Below are 18,919 nucleotides of genomic sequence, written 5' to 3' on the forward strand. Positions count from 1 at the left end.
TCTAACATGATACTGTGAAAATTCAATCCATAGTGGCTCCAACACAGCCGTGAGAGTTCAGTTCAAGCGGATCCAAGACAGCAGCGAGAGTCCCGTCCGCAGGAAACCATCTCAAGCGGAGGCGGATCAGCAGCGTAGAGATGTCCCCAACCGATACAGGCGAGCGGTCCATCCTGGGTCCCGACGAGCGGCCCATCCTGGGTCTCGACTCTGGACAGCCAGTACTTCATCCATGGTCATCGGACCGGACCCCCTCCACAAGGGAGGGGGGGACATATGTGAAAGAAAAGAAGCGGCAGATCAACTGGTCTAAAAAGGAGGTCTATTTAAAGGCAAGAGTATACAGATGAGTTTTAAGGTGAGACTTAAATGCTTCTACTGAGGTAGCATCTCGAACTGTTACCGGGAGGGCATGGAGCCCGAACGGAAAACGCTCTATAGCCCGCAGACTTTTTTTGGGCTCTAGGAATCACTAATAAGCCGGAGTCTTTTGAACGCAGATTTCTTGCCGGGACATACGGTACAATACAATCGGCAAGATAGGCTGGAGCTAGACCGTGTAGTATTTTATACGTAAGTAGTAAAACCTTAAAGTCACATCTTAAGTGCACAGGAAGCCAGGGCAGGTGAGCCAGTACAGGCGTAATATGATCAAACTTTCTTGTTCTTGTCAAAAGTCTAGCAGCCGCATTTTGTACCAACTGTAATCTTTTAATGCTAGACATGGGGAGACCCGAAAATAATACGTTAAAGTAATCGAAACGAGACGTAACAAACGCATGGATAATGATCTCGGCGTCTTTAGTGGACAAAATGGAGCGAATTTTAGCGATATTACGGAGATGAAAGAAGGCCGTTTTAGTAACGCTTTTAATGTGTGACTCAAAGGAGAGAGTTGGGTCGAAGATAATACCCAGATTTTTTACAGAGTCACCTTGTTTTATCATTTGGTTGTCAAATGTTAAAGTTGTATTATTAAGTAGAGGTCGGTGTCTAGCAGGACCGATAATCAGCATTTCCGTTTTTTTGGCATTAAGTTGCAAAAAGTTAGCGGACATCCATTGTTTAATTTCATTAAGACACGCTTCCAACTGACTACAGTCCGGCGTGTTGGTCAGCTTTAGGGGCATGTAGAGTTGGGTGTCATCAGCATAACAGTGAAAGCTAATACCGTATTTGCGTATGACGTCACCCAGCGGCAGCATGTAGATGCTGAAGAGTACAGGGCCAAGGACCGAACCCTGGGGAACTCCACACGTTACCTTAACATAGTCCGAGGTCACACTGTTATGGGAGACGCACTGCATCCTATCAGTAAGATAAGAGTTAAACCATGACAGGGCTGAGTCCGACATACCAATTCGTGTTTTGATACGCTCTAATAAAATATCATGATCGACGGTATCGAAAGCAGCGCTAAGATCGAGGAGCAGCAACATAGATGACGCATCGGAGTCCATCGTTAGCAATAGATCATTAGTCAATTTTGCGAGGGCTGTCTCAGTCGAGTGATCTGCCCTGAAACCGGATTGAAAGGTTTCACATAGATTGTTAAACGCTAAGTGTTCATTTAGCTGCTCTGCAACAATTTTTTCGAGGATTTTCGAAATAAAGGGAAGGTGAGACACCGGTCGGTAGTTTACCATGAGGTCAGGATCGAGGTTAGGTTTTTTAAGGAGAGGATGAATAACCGCTTTTTTGAATGCTAGGGGAACAGTGCCCGAGGAAAGTGATAAGTTTATAATATTTAGCACTGATGGACCTAATAATACAAAAAGCTCCTTGATAAGTTTCCCAGGAAGTGGGTCAAGTAAACATGTTGTTTGTTTTATTCCATTTACACGTTGTAACAATTCTTCTAATGTTATTTCATCAAAACGAGAGAAACTATTTTGGATATTTGCAGTATCCGCCGTATATACAGTCGTATCTGTGTTACTATAACCCAGTTGTAGCTGGGATGCATTGTCTTTAATCTCCTTTCTAATAAGTTCAATTTTCTTATTAAAGAACTTCATAAAGTCATCTGCCGAATGGGTGGAGCTACTGGAAGGAGTCCCTTGTTGGGTTAGCGATGCTACTGTACTAAACAAAAATTTTGGATCGTTTTTATTAATGCGGATGAGATTTGAGTAACAATTAGTTTTAGCTAAGGTAAGCATGCGTTTATAAGTTATTAAACTATCACTCCATGCTTGATGGTGCACCTCAAGTTTAGTCGTGCGCCATTTGCGTTCCAGCTTTCTACATAATTTCTGAGCTCTAGTTTCTTCAGTAAACCATGGCGTACGCCTTTTTTAACTTCAGCGGTGCTTTACTATCAATGGTTTCGCGCAGGGCGTTGTTAAAGTTGTTAGTGAGGTTATCAATAGAGCCCACATACTTTGGGAACGGTGCCATTACCGAGGGCAGTAGGTCCGCAAGAGTCGTCGTTGTGGCAGCATTAATGTTGCGGCTGCTATAGCAGTTATTATCATTATTAGCTTGCCGAACATGAGTCTGAACTTCAAATTTTATAAGGTAATGATCGGACATTCCTTTAGTATACGGGAGTATCATAACTTTGGAAACGGTGATACCTCTGATAAGCACTAGGTCTATCGTATTACCGCTGCGATGCGTCGGTTCATTTATTATTTGTGTAAGACCACAGCTATCAATTATAGTCTGGAGCGCCACGCACGGTGGGTCCAATGGAGTATTCATATGGATATTAAAGTCCCCCATTATAATTATATTATCGGCGTGCGTCACTAGATCAGCAACAAACTCTGAGAATTTACTAATAAAGTCCGAATAGGGCCCTGGGGTGCGGTAGATAACGGCCAGGCACAGAGGCAGAGGTGTGGCAGACTTCATAGAAAGCACCTCAAACGATTTATATTTATTATTTAAGTTAGGACTAAAGTTAAAGTTTTCGTTGTATATTAGTGCGACACCCCCTCCCCTTTTAAGGTGACGGGCAATATGAGCATTCGTATAGTTAGGAGGTGATGCCTCGTTTATCGCAAAAAAGTCGTCTGGTTTAAGCCAGGTTTCGCTAAGACCGATGACGTTAAGGTTGTTGTCTCTAATGACCTCATTGACTAATAACGTTTTGGGAGACAAAGATCTGATGTTTAGAAAGCCCATATTATAGGTAGTGGGCTGTTTTAAGGAGTTGTTGATAAAATTATCCGTAGTAGCAATATTAATAATGTTGCGTTTATTATGCGCAGTGTACTTAAAATAATTACGACCATATCTAGGAATTGATATGACGGGAATTTTCAGATTGTCTACTTGGCGCTGCGATAAACTGAACGCATCATAATTTGCCACCTCAGTAGAACGCATGTCTAACTCTGACGTAGTCATAGACACAGCAGAAAAAACATTTTGTGAGTTGTGTATTATTCTACGAAAATTGCTATGTGTACAGGGATCATCCAGCCTGGCGCTGGCTAGTTCTAGCTTAACTGACTCCATACCCAGGCTAGCAGGCTCTGTAATTGCCTGTGACCGGGCTTGCTCTAGTGCAGTTAGTCAAATGTGGCTCAATGCGAAATCTATGTTCCGAGACAAGAGGATAGCGCTTTCCTGGTTAGGGTGAAGGCCGTCTCTCCTCAGCAAGCCAGGTTTGCCCCAGAAAGAGGGCCAATTATCAATAAACGTAAATCCCTGTTGTCTACAGAAGCTATCCAGCCACTTGTTAAGAGAGACTAATCTGGTGTATCTCTCATCATTGCCTCTCCCAGGCAGGGGGCCAGAGACAATTACTCGATGCCTGGACATCTTTCTGGCGAGATTACAAGCCCTGGCTATGTTTCTCTTTGTAATCTCTGATTGTCTCATCCTAACGTCATTGGAGCCAACGTGTATTACTATATTCGCATAACTAGTGGTGCGGTTAGCCTGTCGTACGTGTTTACTAGACCTGTTGCGAGTTAGCTCCCTAAGATTAGCTTCAATGTCAGGTGCTCTGCCCCCGGGAATACACTTACTTGTGGCTGGTTTGCTAAGATTTATGTTTCGGGTGATGGAGTCCCCTATGACTAAAGTGTGGTGCCCGGTAGACTGGGGTGTAGGACTAGCTAAAGGGCTAAATCTATTATGCGTCTCAACCGGTACACCGTAGCTTGTAGGCCGCTTAGGGCTGCTACAAGCTGGGCTAGTTAGCTCGCTACAGCTAACGCTAGCAGATGTGTCCGCAACATCTAAAGTTACGAAATTACACTGCTCTAACTGGCGGACACGGCTCTCTAGCAAAGCCAACCTATCCATGAGTAAAGTGCACGAAGCGCAGGAAGCCATACTCACAGAAACTTTCCGTCGCCGAGTCACATTCTGTCTCTCACTTCAACTGTGAGAGACAGAATGTGAAAAAAAAATCCAGGAATTCACATTGTAGGAATTTCAAATAATTTATTTGTAAATTATGGTGGAAAATAAGTAGAAAATAAATAGAACAAAAAGTTATATTTTGGTTTCATCTGACCACATGACATTCTCCCAATCCTCTGCTGTATCTATCATCCATGTATCCATTTAGGTATAAGCTCAACTCGTCGTGTTTGGAGGAAGGAGAATACTGAGAACACCACACCACACCTCCTGTAAAGCATGGGGGTGGAAACATCATGCTTTGGGGCTGTTTTTCTGCTAAGGGGACAGGACGATTGATCCGTGTTAAGGAAAGAATGAATGGGGCCATGTATTGTGGGATTTTGAGCCAAAACCTCCTTCCATCAGTGAGAGCTTTAAATGGTTGACCAAATACTTATTTTCCACCATCATTTACAAATAAATTCTTTAAAATTCCTACAATGTGAATTCCTGGATTTTTTTTTCACATTCTGTCTCTCACAGTTGAAGTGTACCTATGATGAAAATTACAGACCTCTGTCATCATTTTAAGTGGAAGAACTTGCACAATCGGTGGCTGACTAAATACTATTTTGCCCCACTGTATATAAATATATATATATATATATATATATATATATATATATATATATATATATATATATATATATATATATATAAATATATATATATATATATATATATATATAAATATATATATATATATATATATATATATTAGGGGTGTGGGAAAAAATTGATTAGAATACGAATCGAATCGTTTATGTTGTGCGATTCAGAATCGATTCTCATTTTTTAAAAATCGATTTTTTTTTCTTTTTAAAAAAAAGTTGTTGTTTTTTTTGTTTTGTTTTGTTCTTTTAATAAATCCAACAAACCACTACACAGCAATACCATAACAATGCAATCCAATTCCAAAACCAAACCTGACCCAGCAACACTCAGAACTGCAATAAACAGAGCAATTGAGAGGAGACAAACACGACACAGAACAAACCAAAAGTAATGAAACAAAAATGAATATTATCACCAACAGTATCAATATTAATTATAATTTCAGCAAAGCAGTGATTAAAAATCCCTCATCGACATTATCATTAGACATTTATAAAAAAAAAAACAAAAAAAAACAAGAACAATAGTGTCACAGTGGTTTACACTTGCATCGCATCTCATAAGCTTGACAACACACTGTGTCCAATTTTTTTCACAAATATAAAATAAGTCATATATTTGGTTCGTCTAATAGTTAAAACAAAATTACATTATTGCAATCAGTTGATAAAACATTGTCCTTTACAATTATAAAAGCTTTTTTTTTTTTTTTTATCTATTACTCTGCTCGCATGTCAGCAGACTGGGGTAGATCCTGCTGAAATCCTATGTATTGAATGAATACAGAATCGTTTTGAATCGGAAAAATATAGTTTTTGAATCGAGAATCGAATCGAAAAAAATCGATATATTATCGAATCGTGACCCCAAGAATCAATATATTATCGAATCGTGACCCCAAGAATCGATATTGAATCGAATCGTGGGACACCCAAAGATTCACAGCCCTAATATATATATATATATATATATATATATATATATATATATATATATATATATATATATATATATATATATATATAACAAGAGGGAAACACAAAAGGCTGACACAAGAGCACAGAGCTCCTGCCAACAGGAGTCACTACAGCGGTGCCACCTTGGAAAAAAAAAATTGCATTCAAAGCAATTGTATTGTTAATAATAGAGGTAGTTATTGTTACAATTCATTACAAATAGTGTTTTTTCTATTGGTATTTGTAGTGCAATAATGTTTTTTGTGATTTCTGTGTTATTAATATTCAACAAACTGCTTCTTGGCTATCATTTTTTGTATCATATTTGTACATATTGTATTTGCTGGTACTGTTCTGTGCCCAAGGCATGGGAAACTTACACATCTGCGAAGGCACCATTAATGCTGAAAGGTATATACAAGTTTTGGAGCAACATATATTGCCATTCAACTAACGTCATCATGGACGCCCCTGCTTATTTCAGCAAGACAATGCCACACCACGTGTTACAACAGCGTGGCTTCATAGTAAAAGAGTCCGGGTACTACGTATATATATATATATATATATATATATATATATATTTCTGGCGCACTAGTTGACTGAAAGAGCACGCACTTTGCCGATGATGTCACGTTATCGACTAGAACAGTGATTTTCAACCACTGTGCAGCGGCACACTAGTGTGCCGTGAGATATTGTCTGGTGTGCCGTTGGAAACTATGCAACTTCCCATAATTGGTCCCAAAAATATTTTTTGCAAATTTAAAACCATAATTATGATTATAAATTTGTCTAGTGCCTGTGCTGTCTGGAGCTTGGCAGGGTAATTTTGTAATACTCCATATCAGTAGGTGGCAGCAGGTAGTTCATTGCGTTGTCGGAACGCGTCAAGGATGGTTTGTCGTGATGGCGATCTAAAACAAAAGTCAAACTGAAGTGGCTACAAAGTCAACAAAAACAGAATGCTGGACGACAGCAAAAACTTACAGCGTATGGAGCAAAGACGGCGTCCACAAAGTACATCCGTACATGACATGGCAATCAACAATGTCCCCACAAAGAAGGATGGCCTAGGCACAACTTAAATGGTCTTGATTGCGAAAACAAAGCAGGTGCAGGCAAATGCACTCAAAGGAAGGCATGAAGCTGCTACAGCAGAACACCAACAAAACAGGAAATGTCACCAAAATAACAGTGCAAGACAGGAACTAAAGCATGACACACAGGAGACAACAATAAACTCAAAATAAGGCCAGACAACCTGGTGGAGTTTCCTTTTTTAACCTTTTCTGGTGGTGGTGTGCCTCCGTATTTTTTTTTATAAAAAAAATGTGCCTTGGCTCAATGAAGGTTGAAAAACACTAGATTAGAAAATGCATTTTTAGACAATATGATTTGCCTGAGTGGCTAGAAGACACCGAGAGTAACAATCGGTAGAAAATGAATTAGGAAGGGCAGATTTAAAAAAAACAAACAAAATAAATACAAAATAAATAAATATACACATATACATATACACACACACACACACACACACATATATATATGTACAAACCCCGTTTCCATATGAGTTGGGAAATTGTGTTAGATGTAAACATAAACGGAATACAATGATTTGCAAATCCTTTTCAACCTATATTCAGTTGAAAGCACTACAAAGACAAGATATTTGATGTTCAAACTCATAAACTTTATGTTCTTTTGCAAATAATAATTAACTTAAGAGTATCATGGCTGCAACACGTGCCAAAGTAGTTGGGAAAGGGCATGTTCACCACTGTGTTACATCACCTCTTCTTTTAACAACACTCAATAAACGTTTGGGAACTGAGGAAACTAATTGTTGAAGCTTTGAAAGTGGAATTCTTTCCCATTCTTGTTTTATGTAGAGCTTCAGTCGTTCAACAGTCCGGGGTCTCCATTGTTGTATTTTACGCTTCATAATGCGCCACACATTTTTGATGGGAGACAGGTCTGGACTGCAGGCAGGCCAGGAAAGTACCCACACTCTTTTACTACGAAGCCATGCTGTTGTAACACGTGGCTTGGCATTGTCTTGCTGAAATAAGCAGGGGCGTCCATGATAACGTTGCTTGGATGACAACATATGTTGCTCCAAAACCTGTGTGGACCATTCAGCATTAAAGGTGCCTTCACAGATGTGTAAGTTACCCATGCCTTATGTAAGTTACCAATGCCACTAATACACCCCCATACCATCACAGATGCTGGCTTTCAAAATTTGCGCATATAACAATCCGGATGGTTATTTTTTCTTTGTTTCGTAGGACACTACTTCCATAGTTTCCAAATATAATTTGAAATGTGGACTCGTCAGACCACAGAACACTTTTCAACTTTGCATCAGTCCATCATAGATGAGCTCGGGCCCAGCGAAGCCGGCGGTATTTCTGGTTGTTGTTGATGAATGGGTTTTGCTTTGCATAGTAGAGTTTTAACTTGCACTTACAGATGTAGCGACCAACTGTAGTTACTGACAGTGGTTTTATGAAGTGTTCCTGAGCCCATGTGGTGATATCCTTTACACACTGATGTCAGTTTTTGATGCAGTACCACCTGAGGGATCAAAGGTCTGTAATATCATCGCTTACGTGCAGTGATTTCTCCAGATTGTCTTAACGTTTTGATGATTTTACGGACCGTAGATAGTAAAATCCCTAAATTCCTTGCAATAGCTCGTTGAGAAATGTTCTAAAGCGGTTCGACAATTTGCTTACAAAGTGGTGACCCTCCCCCCATCCTTTTTTGTGAATTAATTAACATTTCATGGAAGCTGCTTTTAGACCCAATCATGGCACCCACCTATTCCCAATTAGCCTGCACACCTGTGGGATGTTCCAAATAAGTGTTTGATGAGCATTCTCAACTTTATCAGTATTTTTTGCCACCTTTCCCAACTTCGTTGTAACGTGTTGCTGGCATCAAATTCTAAAGTTAATGATTATTTGCAAACAAAAACATTTTATCAGTTGTCTTTGTAGCATATTCAACTGAATATGGGTTGAAAATCATTGTCTTCCGTTTATATTTACATCTAACTCAATTTCCCAACTCATATGGAAACGGGGTATATATATATATATATATATATATATATATATATATATATATATATATATATATATACTTATTTTTATTTTTTTAAACTTGGACTTCCCACAGGCTTGGATTTCGGAAGCTGGCGGGCCGTATCCGGCCGGCGGGTCGTAGTTTGGGGACCCCTGGTCTAAAATTTGACTTCCTTTTCAGTGAAAATGAAGCTTCAAAATAAAAGCACAGCAGAAATAACCTGGACTCTACCATTGCAACCATCAAAATGCACCTTTTTTTAAGTAAGTACGTAAGCTGGATTATTATTCAGGTCAATACATGTGATTTTGGCACAGCAGCTCTGTTAGATAAGATTATAAAACATAATCACCATGTAAACAAAAAAAATGCGCAAATGGATGAACAGCATGTAAACAAGATTAAAAAATTTACTCCTTTATGATAGCCCATTCTTCTTGTGTCTCTGGACAAAGTCAAGGTGGATAATTTCAGTTTTGGTTATGTTTTGTTACCGTCTGTCAGTCAGCCAGCATGAGGAGTGTCGACATTAACGGGTTCCACCCGACCAACAGCTAATATTTTCTCATTCCCTTTTATGCTTGAACTTTTGGAGAAATGGTTAAAAATATTCATAGTAGTAAATCCAGTTTAGGTGTAAAATAGTTATTCTGAAAGATTGAGTGGACTAACTTGCACACATTATATGACGTTACCAGTGACTATCACAGTGGTGATGGTGCTCTTCAGATGCAACACGTGCTGAAGTATTCATTAAAGCAGTGGTCCCCAACCTTTTTGTAGCTGCGCTTGATAATTTATTTTTTTTTGTCATGAAAAAGGGAGTTTTTTTTGGGTTGGTGCACAAATTGTATCTTGTGTTTTTTATGTTTTTAATAAAAAATAAAAAAAATTCAAAAAAATTCTTCTGCGGCCCGGTACCCACTGCATTAAAGGGATTAATTGGCCCACAAGGAATATTTTTTTTTAAATAAGGGAAAGAAGACTTTCCACAAAGAAGATAGTTTGCATGTAACCATGTGACCTCAAGGCCCCTCACCATGTCTGAAATGGCACACGCCACCTCGTAACCATGCCAACTACAACTCACAGTTGGTCCTGCAGTTCCAAAATGATGAACTCTAGTTGTTCTTTCTCCAGCGAGTGTGACAGGTGTGTGTCCACCAGGCTCTGCTGAAGGGCTTTGTGATGCGTTGTGGCCTCGGCTAGCTGAGCCTCACGCAGACGAACCAGCTCTTCAAGGTAAGACTGATGACAAATAGATTAAAGCAAAACATTGTTAATCATCATTCATATATATAATTTAGGAATAAATATTGAGTTAGATATAACTTGTCATTTTTCAAAAATAAGAATGTAGATTTTTTTTTTTAAATTTCAATCTTTTTGTGAAAAAGAAAATTACAACATTAAAATAATTTTAATTTTGCAAAACAAACTTGTAATACTATACAGTATTATTTGTAATTTGCACTGATTAAACTTTAATTTTAAATTTCCATGTTATAAAAATGCCAGATAAACGCATATTGAGGGTCTGCTGGGAATGTCTGGCAGAGTCCCTCGTCAGTGAGTTTTAATTCCTTCCTCAGGAAGAATTTTGAACTTGTTACGAGAGAGGCGCTGGACAATGAGTCCGTGAACAATGTTCCATGCATTTGGGAACCCTTGGATTCCGTCAGGGCCGCGCTTTATCACCAATGCTGTTTATAACTTTTATGGACAGAAGTTCTACGCACAGTCATGGCGTTGAGGGGATCTGGTTTGGTGGCTGCAGGATTCGGTCTCTGCTTTTTGCGGATGATGTGGTCCTGCTGGCTATTTTTGGCTAGGAACGGCATTTTCAAGTCTGAGTCCATGGTTCTCGCCCGGAAAAGGGTGGATTGCCATCTCCAGGTTGGGGAAGAGATACTGTCCCAAGTGGTGGAGTTCAAGTACTTTGGGGTCTTGTTCACGAGTGAGGGAAGAGTGGATCATGACATTGACAAGCGGATCGGTGTGTGTTCTGCAGTGATGTGGACCCGGCATTAGTCCGTCGTGGTGGAAAAAGAAGCTTAGCCGGAGGGCAAAACTCCCATTGTACCAGTCCATCTACATCCCTATCCTCACCTTTGGTGGAAAAGACAAAATCACGGATACAAGGGGCTGAAATGAGTTTCCTCTGTCGAATGAAAAGCTCTGTCATTTGGAAGGAGCTCAGCGTAAAGCCGCTGCTTCCTCACATTAAGCGGAGCCAGATGAGGTGGTTCAGGCATCTGATACGAATGTCCCCTTAACGCCTCCCTGGAGAGGTGTTTTTGGCGGGTCTGACTGGTAGGAGTCCACGGGGAACACCCAGGACATGGTGGAGAGACTGTCTCCCAGATGGCCTGGCAATACCTCGGAATCCCATGGAAGAGCTGGACAAAGTAGGTGGGGAGAGGGAAGTCTGGGCTTCTCTGCCTCGGTTGCTGCACCCACGACCCGACTTTGAACGACCCTAATGAGAGTTAACGGAATAAAAGATGGCTATATATACATACACAAATACATACATATACTGTATACAGTATACATATGTATATGAAGTGATTCACTTCCTCTCTCGGGCATTCAAACTGGCCGCTGTGTTTGTCCCAGAGCAGCTGGTTGGCCACAAGCAGGGATTGGTAATGAAGGTGTAGTGGAATTAAGTCCAAGAGGAAAGCCTGTCAAAAAGCCTTAAAAGGTCTGCTCTGTTCTTTTTTTCCTATTGGGAACCATTGAAGGATCATACATAGGTGAAAGTTGAACCATTCTACAAAATGTTTTGATTGTATATTATGACTAAGGGATTCAAGGATGTTGCAGGGCAAACAAGTCCAAAACAACGGGACCTTGACACATGAGGGAAACATATAAAAGGCCAGTAGACCAATATTATGGTGTGATTCGCATGATTTCGATCATCCACGTCTCTCCGGAGGACGTTGTCTGTTTGCATGGGCAATTCGATCCTACTCTGTACTTTTGCTTATGGGAAATAAAACTTTTGTTCTAAATCTACTTTGTTTGCAGTTTAAGCTTCGGACAATCCACCACATAAGATTGGCGTCACGAACAGGATGGTCTAGAACGCTGCAGGTCGACATCCGTCTTTCTCTCAGGCAGACAGAGGTTTGATCGCGCGCATCTAAAGGTAAGCAATTTTGCTTAAAGTGTAAAAGCTGTCTGTCTGGAGATGATCGGGATTGGTAAGACTAATTGCTAAACTTGGTTTTTGATAAAAAGGCTAGGTCTAGCAGGTTCTTCAAAAACAACCTGGAATGGGGTATATTATGGTTGGATTGGGTTGTTTTATATGTGATTATATTGTCTGTGTGTTTGTCTGAAAACTTGTGATTTCTGGTTTAAACAATAAGGGGATTTGTGAAAAGAATTGTGGTGGTTCAGGAGTGTGATGCACAAATGATTCGAGACAAATACATTTTTTAACCTCTCCCCCCCCTCTGTCAAACGGCAAAGGGGGGTCTTCTTCTGCAAGTATGGCAGTTTAGCAAAGTTTGGGTGCAGCTAAAGTAAAGGCCTTTTTAATAAGTTGGCGGTACATTTGACAAAAAATAAAAAATTGTTACGTTTGTGAATGTGCGACACATCTGTCTTTGAGGAGCAGCGGTAGAAAAGCCTCATTTTTATGACCTTTTCAGAGTCTCCGGTAAAGGGGATTGACTGAGCTGATGTTTGTCACAAGTTCTGATTAGTGGGCTGCAGTTAGACAGATGGAGATCGGGCTCCATATGGTACTGTATTGAACTGACCAAGCATGATGCCTGTAGAATTATTGGGTGATTACCAGTGACTTTACGGTGCCTTAAATTTGAGGTGTGTTTTCCGTGATTGGTCAGTTTGTTGTCCCAGGGTCTGCTCCGCTGGACGGGTTAATCGCCGTTTTATGAGTAAGAAGGGACCTGTGTTGGTGTTATGAGACGGCCGTTCCACAAAAAGCACGCGTGCGTAATTGTTTATATTTGTCCGGACATGGGGTGGGTTGCATTTTGTTAATGTGTGTGTATATTAGTGTATGTTGAGAAGTGTGTTGGATGTGGAGTGATTCAGTTTTGGTTGGTACATTTACATATATGCGTACTTTTATAACAATTATGCATGCACCTACGGGTCTGATCTGTTTTATTTCCCTCGCTTGAAAGATAATCATTACTCCCACACTCCCGCATCCTGCCCCCCCTTTGGTACTGCGAGCAGATCACGCTTTTCTCACATCCCTGCTAATCTGTAAAAGTTGGGAAATTGTCCAAAATGTGTGTTTATGAGAAGATAGACAAAGTTTATGTTCAGAAAGCATATGAGTGAATGATCCATCCATCTATTTATAATTTTCCACTTATCGGAGGTCGGGTCACGGGGGCAGCAGCCTAAGCAGAGAAGCCCAGACTTCCACTTTCCCGAGCCATTTCATCCAGCTCAGAGCGAATGATAAATGTTGTTTATTATTATTAAGGTCTGATTTAATACAGCTGTGCTTCCGGGTGAGAAAAATAGTTGACTGTTGAGGTTGTTTTTAACTGTGTGGGTGTGATTGTGACTGTGCGATATTGTAGTTTTGTAAGAAGGGTCTGAGATTTTGACTACAGAAAAAGGATCTCTCTCTTTGTTAATTTTTTTTAATTTTGCCCGTGTGACGCAGTAATAAAAAAAGGTGTTGTGAGAGATAAGACATAGCTGTTTAACTATTACCCCCCATTCCTTCCCAAATATATTTTTGTTGTATGCAAGTTCAAAGTTTTAAATAGCACACGGTGTGAAAGAAATAAAGGGAGGAGCCTCTGTTAGGACACATTTGAGATAAGAGATGTGTCTTGGAAATAAGGGCGTGTGACGAGCTGTGTGACGTGCTGCACGTTAGACGTGGGCCGGAGAGGTGTGTTACTGTTAGCATAGCATAGCATAATTTATCATAAATTAGATTAGCATAGGATTAGTTTAGCATTGAGCTAGGTTAGCAAAAATTATCTTACTGAGGCCTAGTAAGGCTAGGTTAGCATTTAGCTTGGCATTACTAAGTGTGTTTGAACAGCTGTTCCCAGTCTGTAGAGTGTACTGGTAGTTTGTGCTTGCTAATTCCAGTAAAATAAAAAAGGTATATGAATAAATAAACATTTAAATATCAATGAATAAATGTGGGTAGTTTTGAATAAATGTTTATATAGCAAATATATTAAAGACATTTAAATAAGTAAATTCAATAAACTTGAATTTAAATTTGATAAAGGTAAATTGTTTATTTAAATATATTGACATTTTAATTATTCTAAGAATAATCACAATAAAAGAAAATCTTAATTTATATTCTAAAATATTTTTAACTTTTATCTGTGTAACCGGGTTTAATCAAAATATTGTCTACGTTTATAGTCACAGCTGTGTGAATCATGAAGTCTGAGTCACTGGTTTGGTCATGAACATACTTACAACATAATACATCAGATAATTTCACATCATTTCATATTACAATATGTCCGAAAAGGAGTAGAAGGAAGCAAAACGTATTTAATCCTACCCCTTTCCCAGGTCAGAGCGTTTACAAATATAAACATTCATTCACTGATTTTTTTTATAGTATTATAGTAGAATGACATCCGTGAATGAGTAATACAGCAGTTTTGTAATATGTGATTTATTAATTCAGTCATTATTAACATACTGAGATGAAGAATATCTTATTTTCAATAGGGTTGAAAGTATTTCCCATATTCTTTCTTCTTTGTACTTTGGAAGCACTATTAATTTGAACGACCTCTTAAAGTGGATCATATCAGTACAATGTTTAACTTCTTTACTTAATCCATTCCATAATTTAATTCCACATACTGATATGTTAAAGGTTTTGGATGTTGTACGTGCATACAACTGTTTTAAATTATATTTTCCTCTAAGGTTATATTTCTCCTCTTCAGTTGAGAAAAATTGTTGTACATTCTTTGGTAGCAGGTTATAATTTGCTTTGTACATCATTTTAGCTTTTAATATTTTTGACTCAATAAATAAAGGGGTTTGTATGTTCTCTATATCCAACATTATGTATTATTCTAATTGATCTTTTTTGTGGCACAGTTAACGAATGTAGCGCACATTTGTAGTTGTTTCCCCATATTTCTGCACAGTGGCTCAGATGTGGTAACACGAGCGAGCAGTAGAAAATATAAATTGATTTTGGCCCCGACGTATTTTGCTTCATTCATTATCAAAATGTTTTTTGCTACCTTATGTTGTATGTTAAGGTAGCAAAAGGTAGGTTTTTTTTTTTTTTGCTACCTTATGTTGTATGTTCTCCTCTCTGAGCTGCCACCTTATCGTGGTAAAGGAGTTTAGGTGTCCCAATAATCCTAGGAGCTATGTTGTCCGGAGGCTTTATGCCCCCTGGTAGGGTCTCCCAAGGCAAACAGGTTTTAGGTGAGGGATCAGACAAAGAGCAGATCGAAGACCTTTATGAAGAAGAAAAAACATGGACCCAGAATTCCCTCGCCTGGACGCGGGTCACCGGGGCCCCCCTTTGGTGCCAGGCCCGGAGGTGGGGCAAGATGTCGAGTGCCTGGTGGCCGGGCCTGTTCCCATGGGGCCCGGCCGGGCACAGCCCATAGCAGGGGTTATAGAGGTCGGGTGCAATGTGAGCTGGACGGAAGCCGAAGGCAGGGCACTTGGCGGTCCGATCCTCGGCTACAGAAATTAGCTCTTGGGACGTGGAACGTCACCTCACTGGGGGGGAAGAGCCTGAGCTAGTGCGCGAAGTCGAGAAATTCCGGCTGGATATAGTCGGACTCACTTCGACGCACAGCAAGGGCTCTGGAACCACTTCTCCCGAGGGACTGGACCCTCTTCCACTCTGGCATTGCTGGCAGTGAGAGGCGACAGGCTGGGGTGGCAATTCTTGTTGCCGCCCGGCTCAAAGCCTGCACGTTGGAGTTTAACCCGGTGGACGAAAGGGTAGCCTCCCTCCGCCTTCGGGTAGGGGGACGGGTCCTGACTGTTGTTTGTGCTTATGCACCAAACAGCAGTTCAGAGTACCCACCCTTTTTGGGAGCACTCGAGGGAGTACTGGAAAGTGCTCCCCCGGGTGATTCCCTTGTCCTACTGGGGGACTTCAACACTCACGTTGACAACGACTGTGAAACCTGGAGAGGCGTGATTGGGAAGAATGGCCGCCCGGATCTGAACCCGAGTGGTGTTTTGTTATTGGACTTTTGCGCTCGTCACAGTTTTTCCATAACAAACACCATGTTCAAACATAAGGGTGTCCATATGTGCACTTGGCACCAGGACACCCTAGGCCGCAGATCCATGATCGACTTTGTAGTTGTGTCATCGGATTTGCGGCCTTATGTTTTGGACACTCGGGTGAAGAGAGGGGCGGAGCTTTCTACCGATCACCACCTGGTGGTGAATTGGCTGCGATAGTGGGGGAGGATGCCGGACAGACCTGGGAGGCCCAAACGCATTGTGAGGGTCTGCTGGGAACGTTTGGCAGAGTCTCCTGTCAGAGAAAGTTTCAATTCCCACCTCCGGAAGAACTTTGAACATGTCACGAGGGAGGTGCTGGACATTGAGTCCGAGTGGACCATGTTCCGCACCTCTATAGTCGAGGCGGCTGATCGGAGCTGTGGCCGCAAGGTAGTTGGTGCTTGTCGGGGCGGCAATCCTAAAACCCCTTGGTGGACACCAGCAGTGAGGGATGCCGTCAAGCTGACGAAGGAGTCCTACCGGGTCCTTTTGGCTCATAGGACTTTGGAGGCAGTGGACAGGTACCGACAGGCCAAGCGGTGTGCAGCTTCAGCGGTCGCGGAGGCAAAAACTCGGACATGGGAGGAGTTCGGGGAAGCAATGTAAAACGACTTCCGGACGGCTTCGAAGCGATTCTGGACCACCGTCCGCCGCCTCAGGAAGGGGTAGCAGTGCACTATCAACACCGTGTATGGTGCGGATGGTGTTCTGCTGACCTCAACTGCGGATGTTGTGGATAGGTGGAAGGAATACTTTAAGGACCTCCTCAATCCCACCAACACGTCTTCCTATGAGGAAGCAGTGCCTGGGGAATCTGTGGTGGACTCTCCTATTTCTGGGGCTGAGGTAGTTAAAAAGCTCCTCGGTGGAAAGGCCCCAGGGGTGGATGAGGTCCGCCCGGAGTTCCTTAAGGCTCTGGATGCTGTGGGACTGTCTTGGTTGACAAGACTCTGCAGCATCGCGTGGACATCGGGGGCGGTACCTCTGGATTGGCAGACCGGGGTGGTGGTTCCTCTCTTTAAGAAGGGGGACCGGAGGGTGTGTTCCAACTATCGTGGGATCACACTCCTCAGCCTTCCCGGTAAGGTTTATTCAGGTGTACTGGAGAGGAGGCTAGGCCGGATAGTCGAACCTCGGATTCAGGAGGAACAGTGTGGTTTTCGTCCTGGTCGTGGAACTGTGGACTAGCTCTATACTCTCGGCAGGGTTCTTGAGGGTGCATGGGAGTTTGCCCAACCAGTCTACATGTGTTTTGTGGACCTGGAGAAGGCATTCGACCGTGTCCCTCGGGAAGTCCTGTGGGGAGTGCTCAGAAAGTATGGGGTATCGGACTGTCTTATTGTGGCGGTCCACTCCCTGTACGATCAGTGCCAGAGCTTGGTTCGCATTGCCGGCAGTAAGTCGAACACATTTCCAGTGAGGGTTGGACTCCGCCAAGGCTGTCCTTTGTCACCGATTCTGTTCATAACTTTTATGGACAGAATTTCTAGGCGCAGTCAAGGCGTTGAGGGGTTCCGGTTTGGTGACCGCGGGATTAGGTCTCTGCTTTTTGCAGATGATGTGGTCTTGATGGCTTCATCTGACCGGGATCTTCAGCTCTCACTGGATCGGTTCGCAGCAGAGTGTGAAGCGACCGGAATGAGAATCAGCACCTCCAGGTCCGAGTCCATGGTTCTCTCCCGGAAAAGGGTGGAATGCCATCTCCGGGTTGGGGAGCAGACCCTACCCCAAGTGGAGGAGTTCAAGTACCTAGGAGTCTTGTTCACGAGTGAGAAAAGAGTGGATCGTGAGATCGACAGGAAGATTGGTGCGGCGTCTTCAGTAATGCGGACGTTGTATCGATCCGTTGTGGTGAAGAAGGAGCTGAGCCGGAAGGCAAAGCTCTCAATTTACCGGTCGATCTCGTTCCCATCCTCACCTGTGGTCATGAGCTTTGGGTCATGACCGAAAGGATAAGATCACGGGTACAAACGGCCGAAATGAGTTTCCTCCGCCGTGTGGCGGGGCTCTCCCTTAGAGATAGGGTGAGAAGCTCTGCCATCCCGGAGGAGCTCAAAGTAAAGCCGCTGCTCCTTCACATCGAGAGGAGCCAGATGAGGTGGTTCGGGCATCTGGTCAGGATGCCACCCGAACGCCTCCCTAGGGAGGTGTTTAGGGCACGTCCAACCGGTAGGAGGCCACGGGGAAGACCCAGGACACGTTGGGAAGACTATGTCTCCCGGCTGGCCTGGGAACGCCTCGGGATCCCCCGGGAAGAGCTAGACGAAGTGGCTGGGGAGAGGGAAGTCTGAGTTTCCCTGCTTAGGCTGTTGCCCCCGCGACCCGACCTCGGATAAGCGGAAGAAGATGGATGTTGTATGTTTTGTATCTGGGATTTCCAGTTCATTTTGTAATCTATTAATACTCCCAAAAGTCTGGTTTCTTTTACCCTTTTAATATCTACTCCGTCTATTTGTGTTCGTGTCTGATGCTCTTTTTACTGTTACCAAGTACCATTGTTTTAGTTTTGCTGAGATTCAAAGATAGTCTGTTTTTGCCAAACCATTTTTGGTTTGTTCATTTCTTCTGCTACTGTTTGTATTATTTTCTGTGTGTTATCTCCTGAACAGAGCGCGATTGTTTCGTCTGCAAATAGA

General features: G+C 42.1%; 1 protein-coding gene across 4 annotated transcripts in view; it reads right to left on the bottom strand.

Moving 5' to 3' along the window:
* Positions 1-18,919, bottom strand: part of rundc3b (RUN domain containing 3b) — a 78,506-nt gene that overhangs the window by 13,731 nt on the left and 45,856 nt on the right. For all 4 annotated transcript variants that reach the window (XR_009808799.1, XM_061915598.1, XM_061915600.1 and 1 more), the window contains one exon: positions 10,120-10,277. Coding sequence is in view for 3 of the 4 variants with exons in the window: in XM_061915598.1 (XP_061771582.1) it covers positions 10,120-10,277 (158 nt within the window). In the remaining variant the exon portion in view is untranslated. The remainder of the gene's footprint in view (positions 1-10,119; positions 10,278-18,919) is intronic.

This window comes from Nerophis ophidion, linkage group LG11 (assembly GCF_033978795.1).
Source record: "Nerophis ophidion isolate RoL-2023_Sa linkage group LG11, RoL_Noph_v1.0, whole genome shotgun sequence".
NCBI lineage: Eukaryota > Metazoa > Chordata > Actinopteri > Syngnathiformes > Syngnathidae > Nerophis > Nerophis ophidion.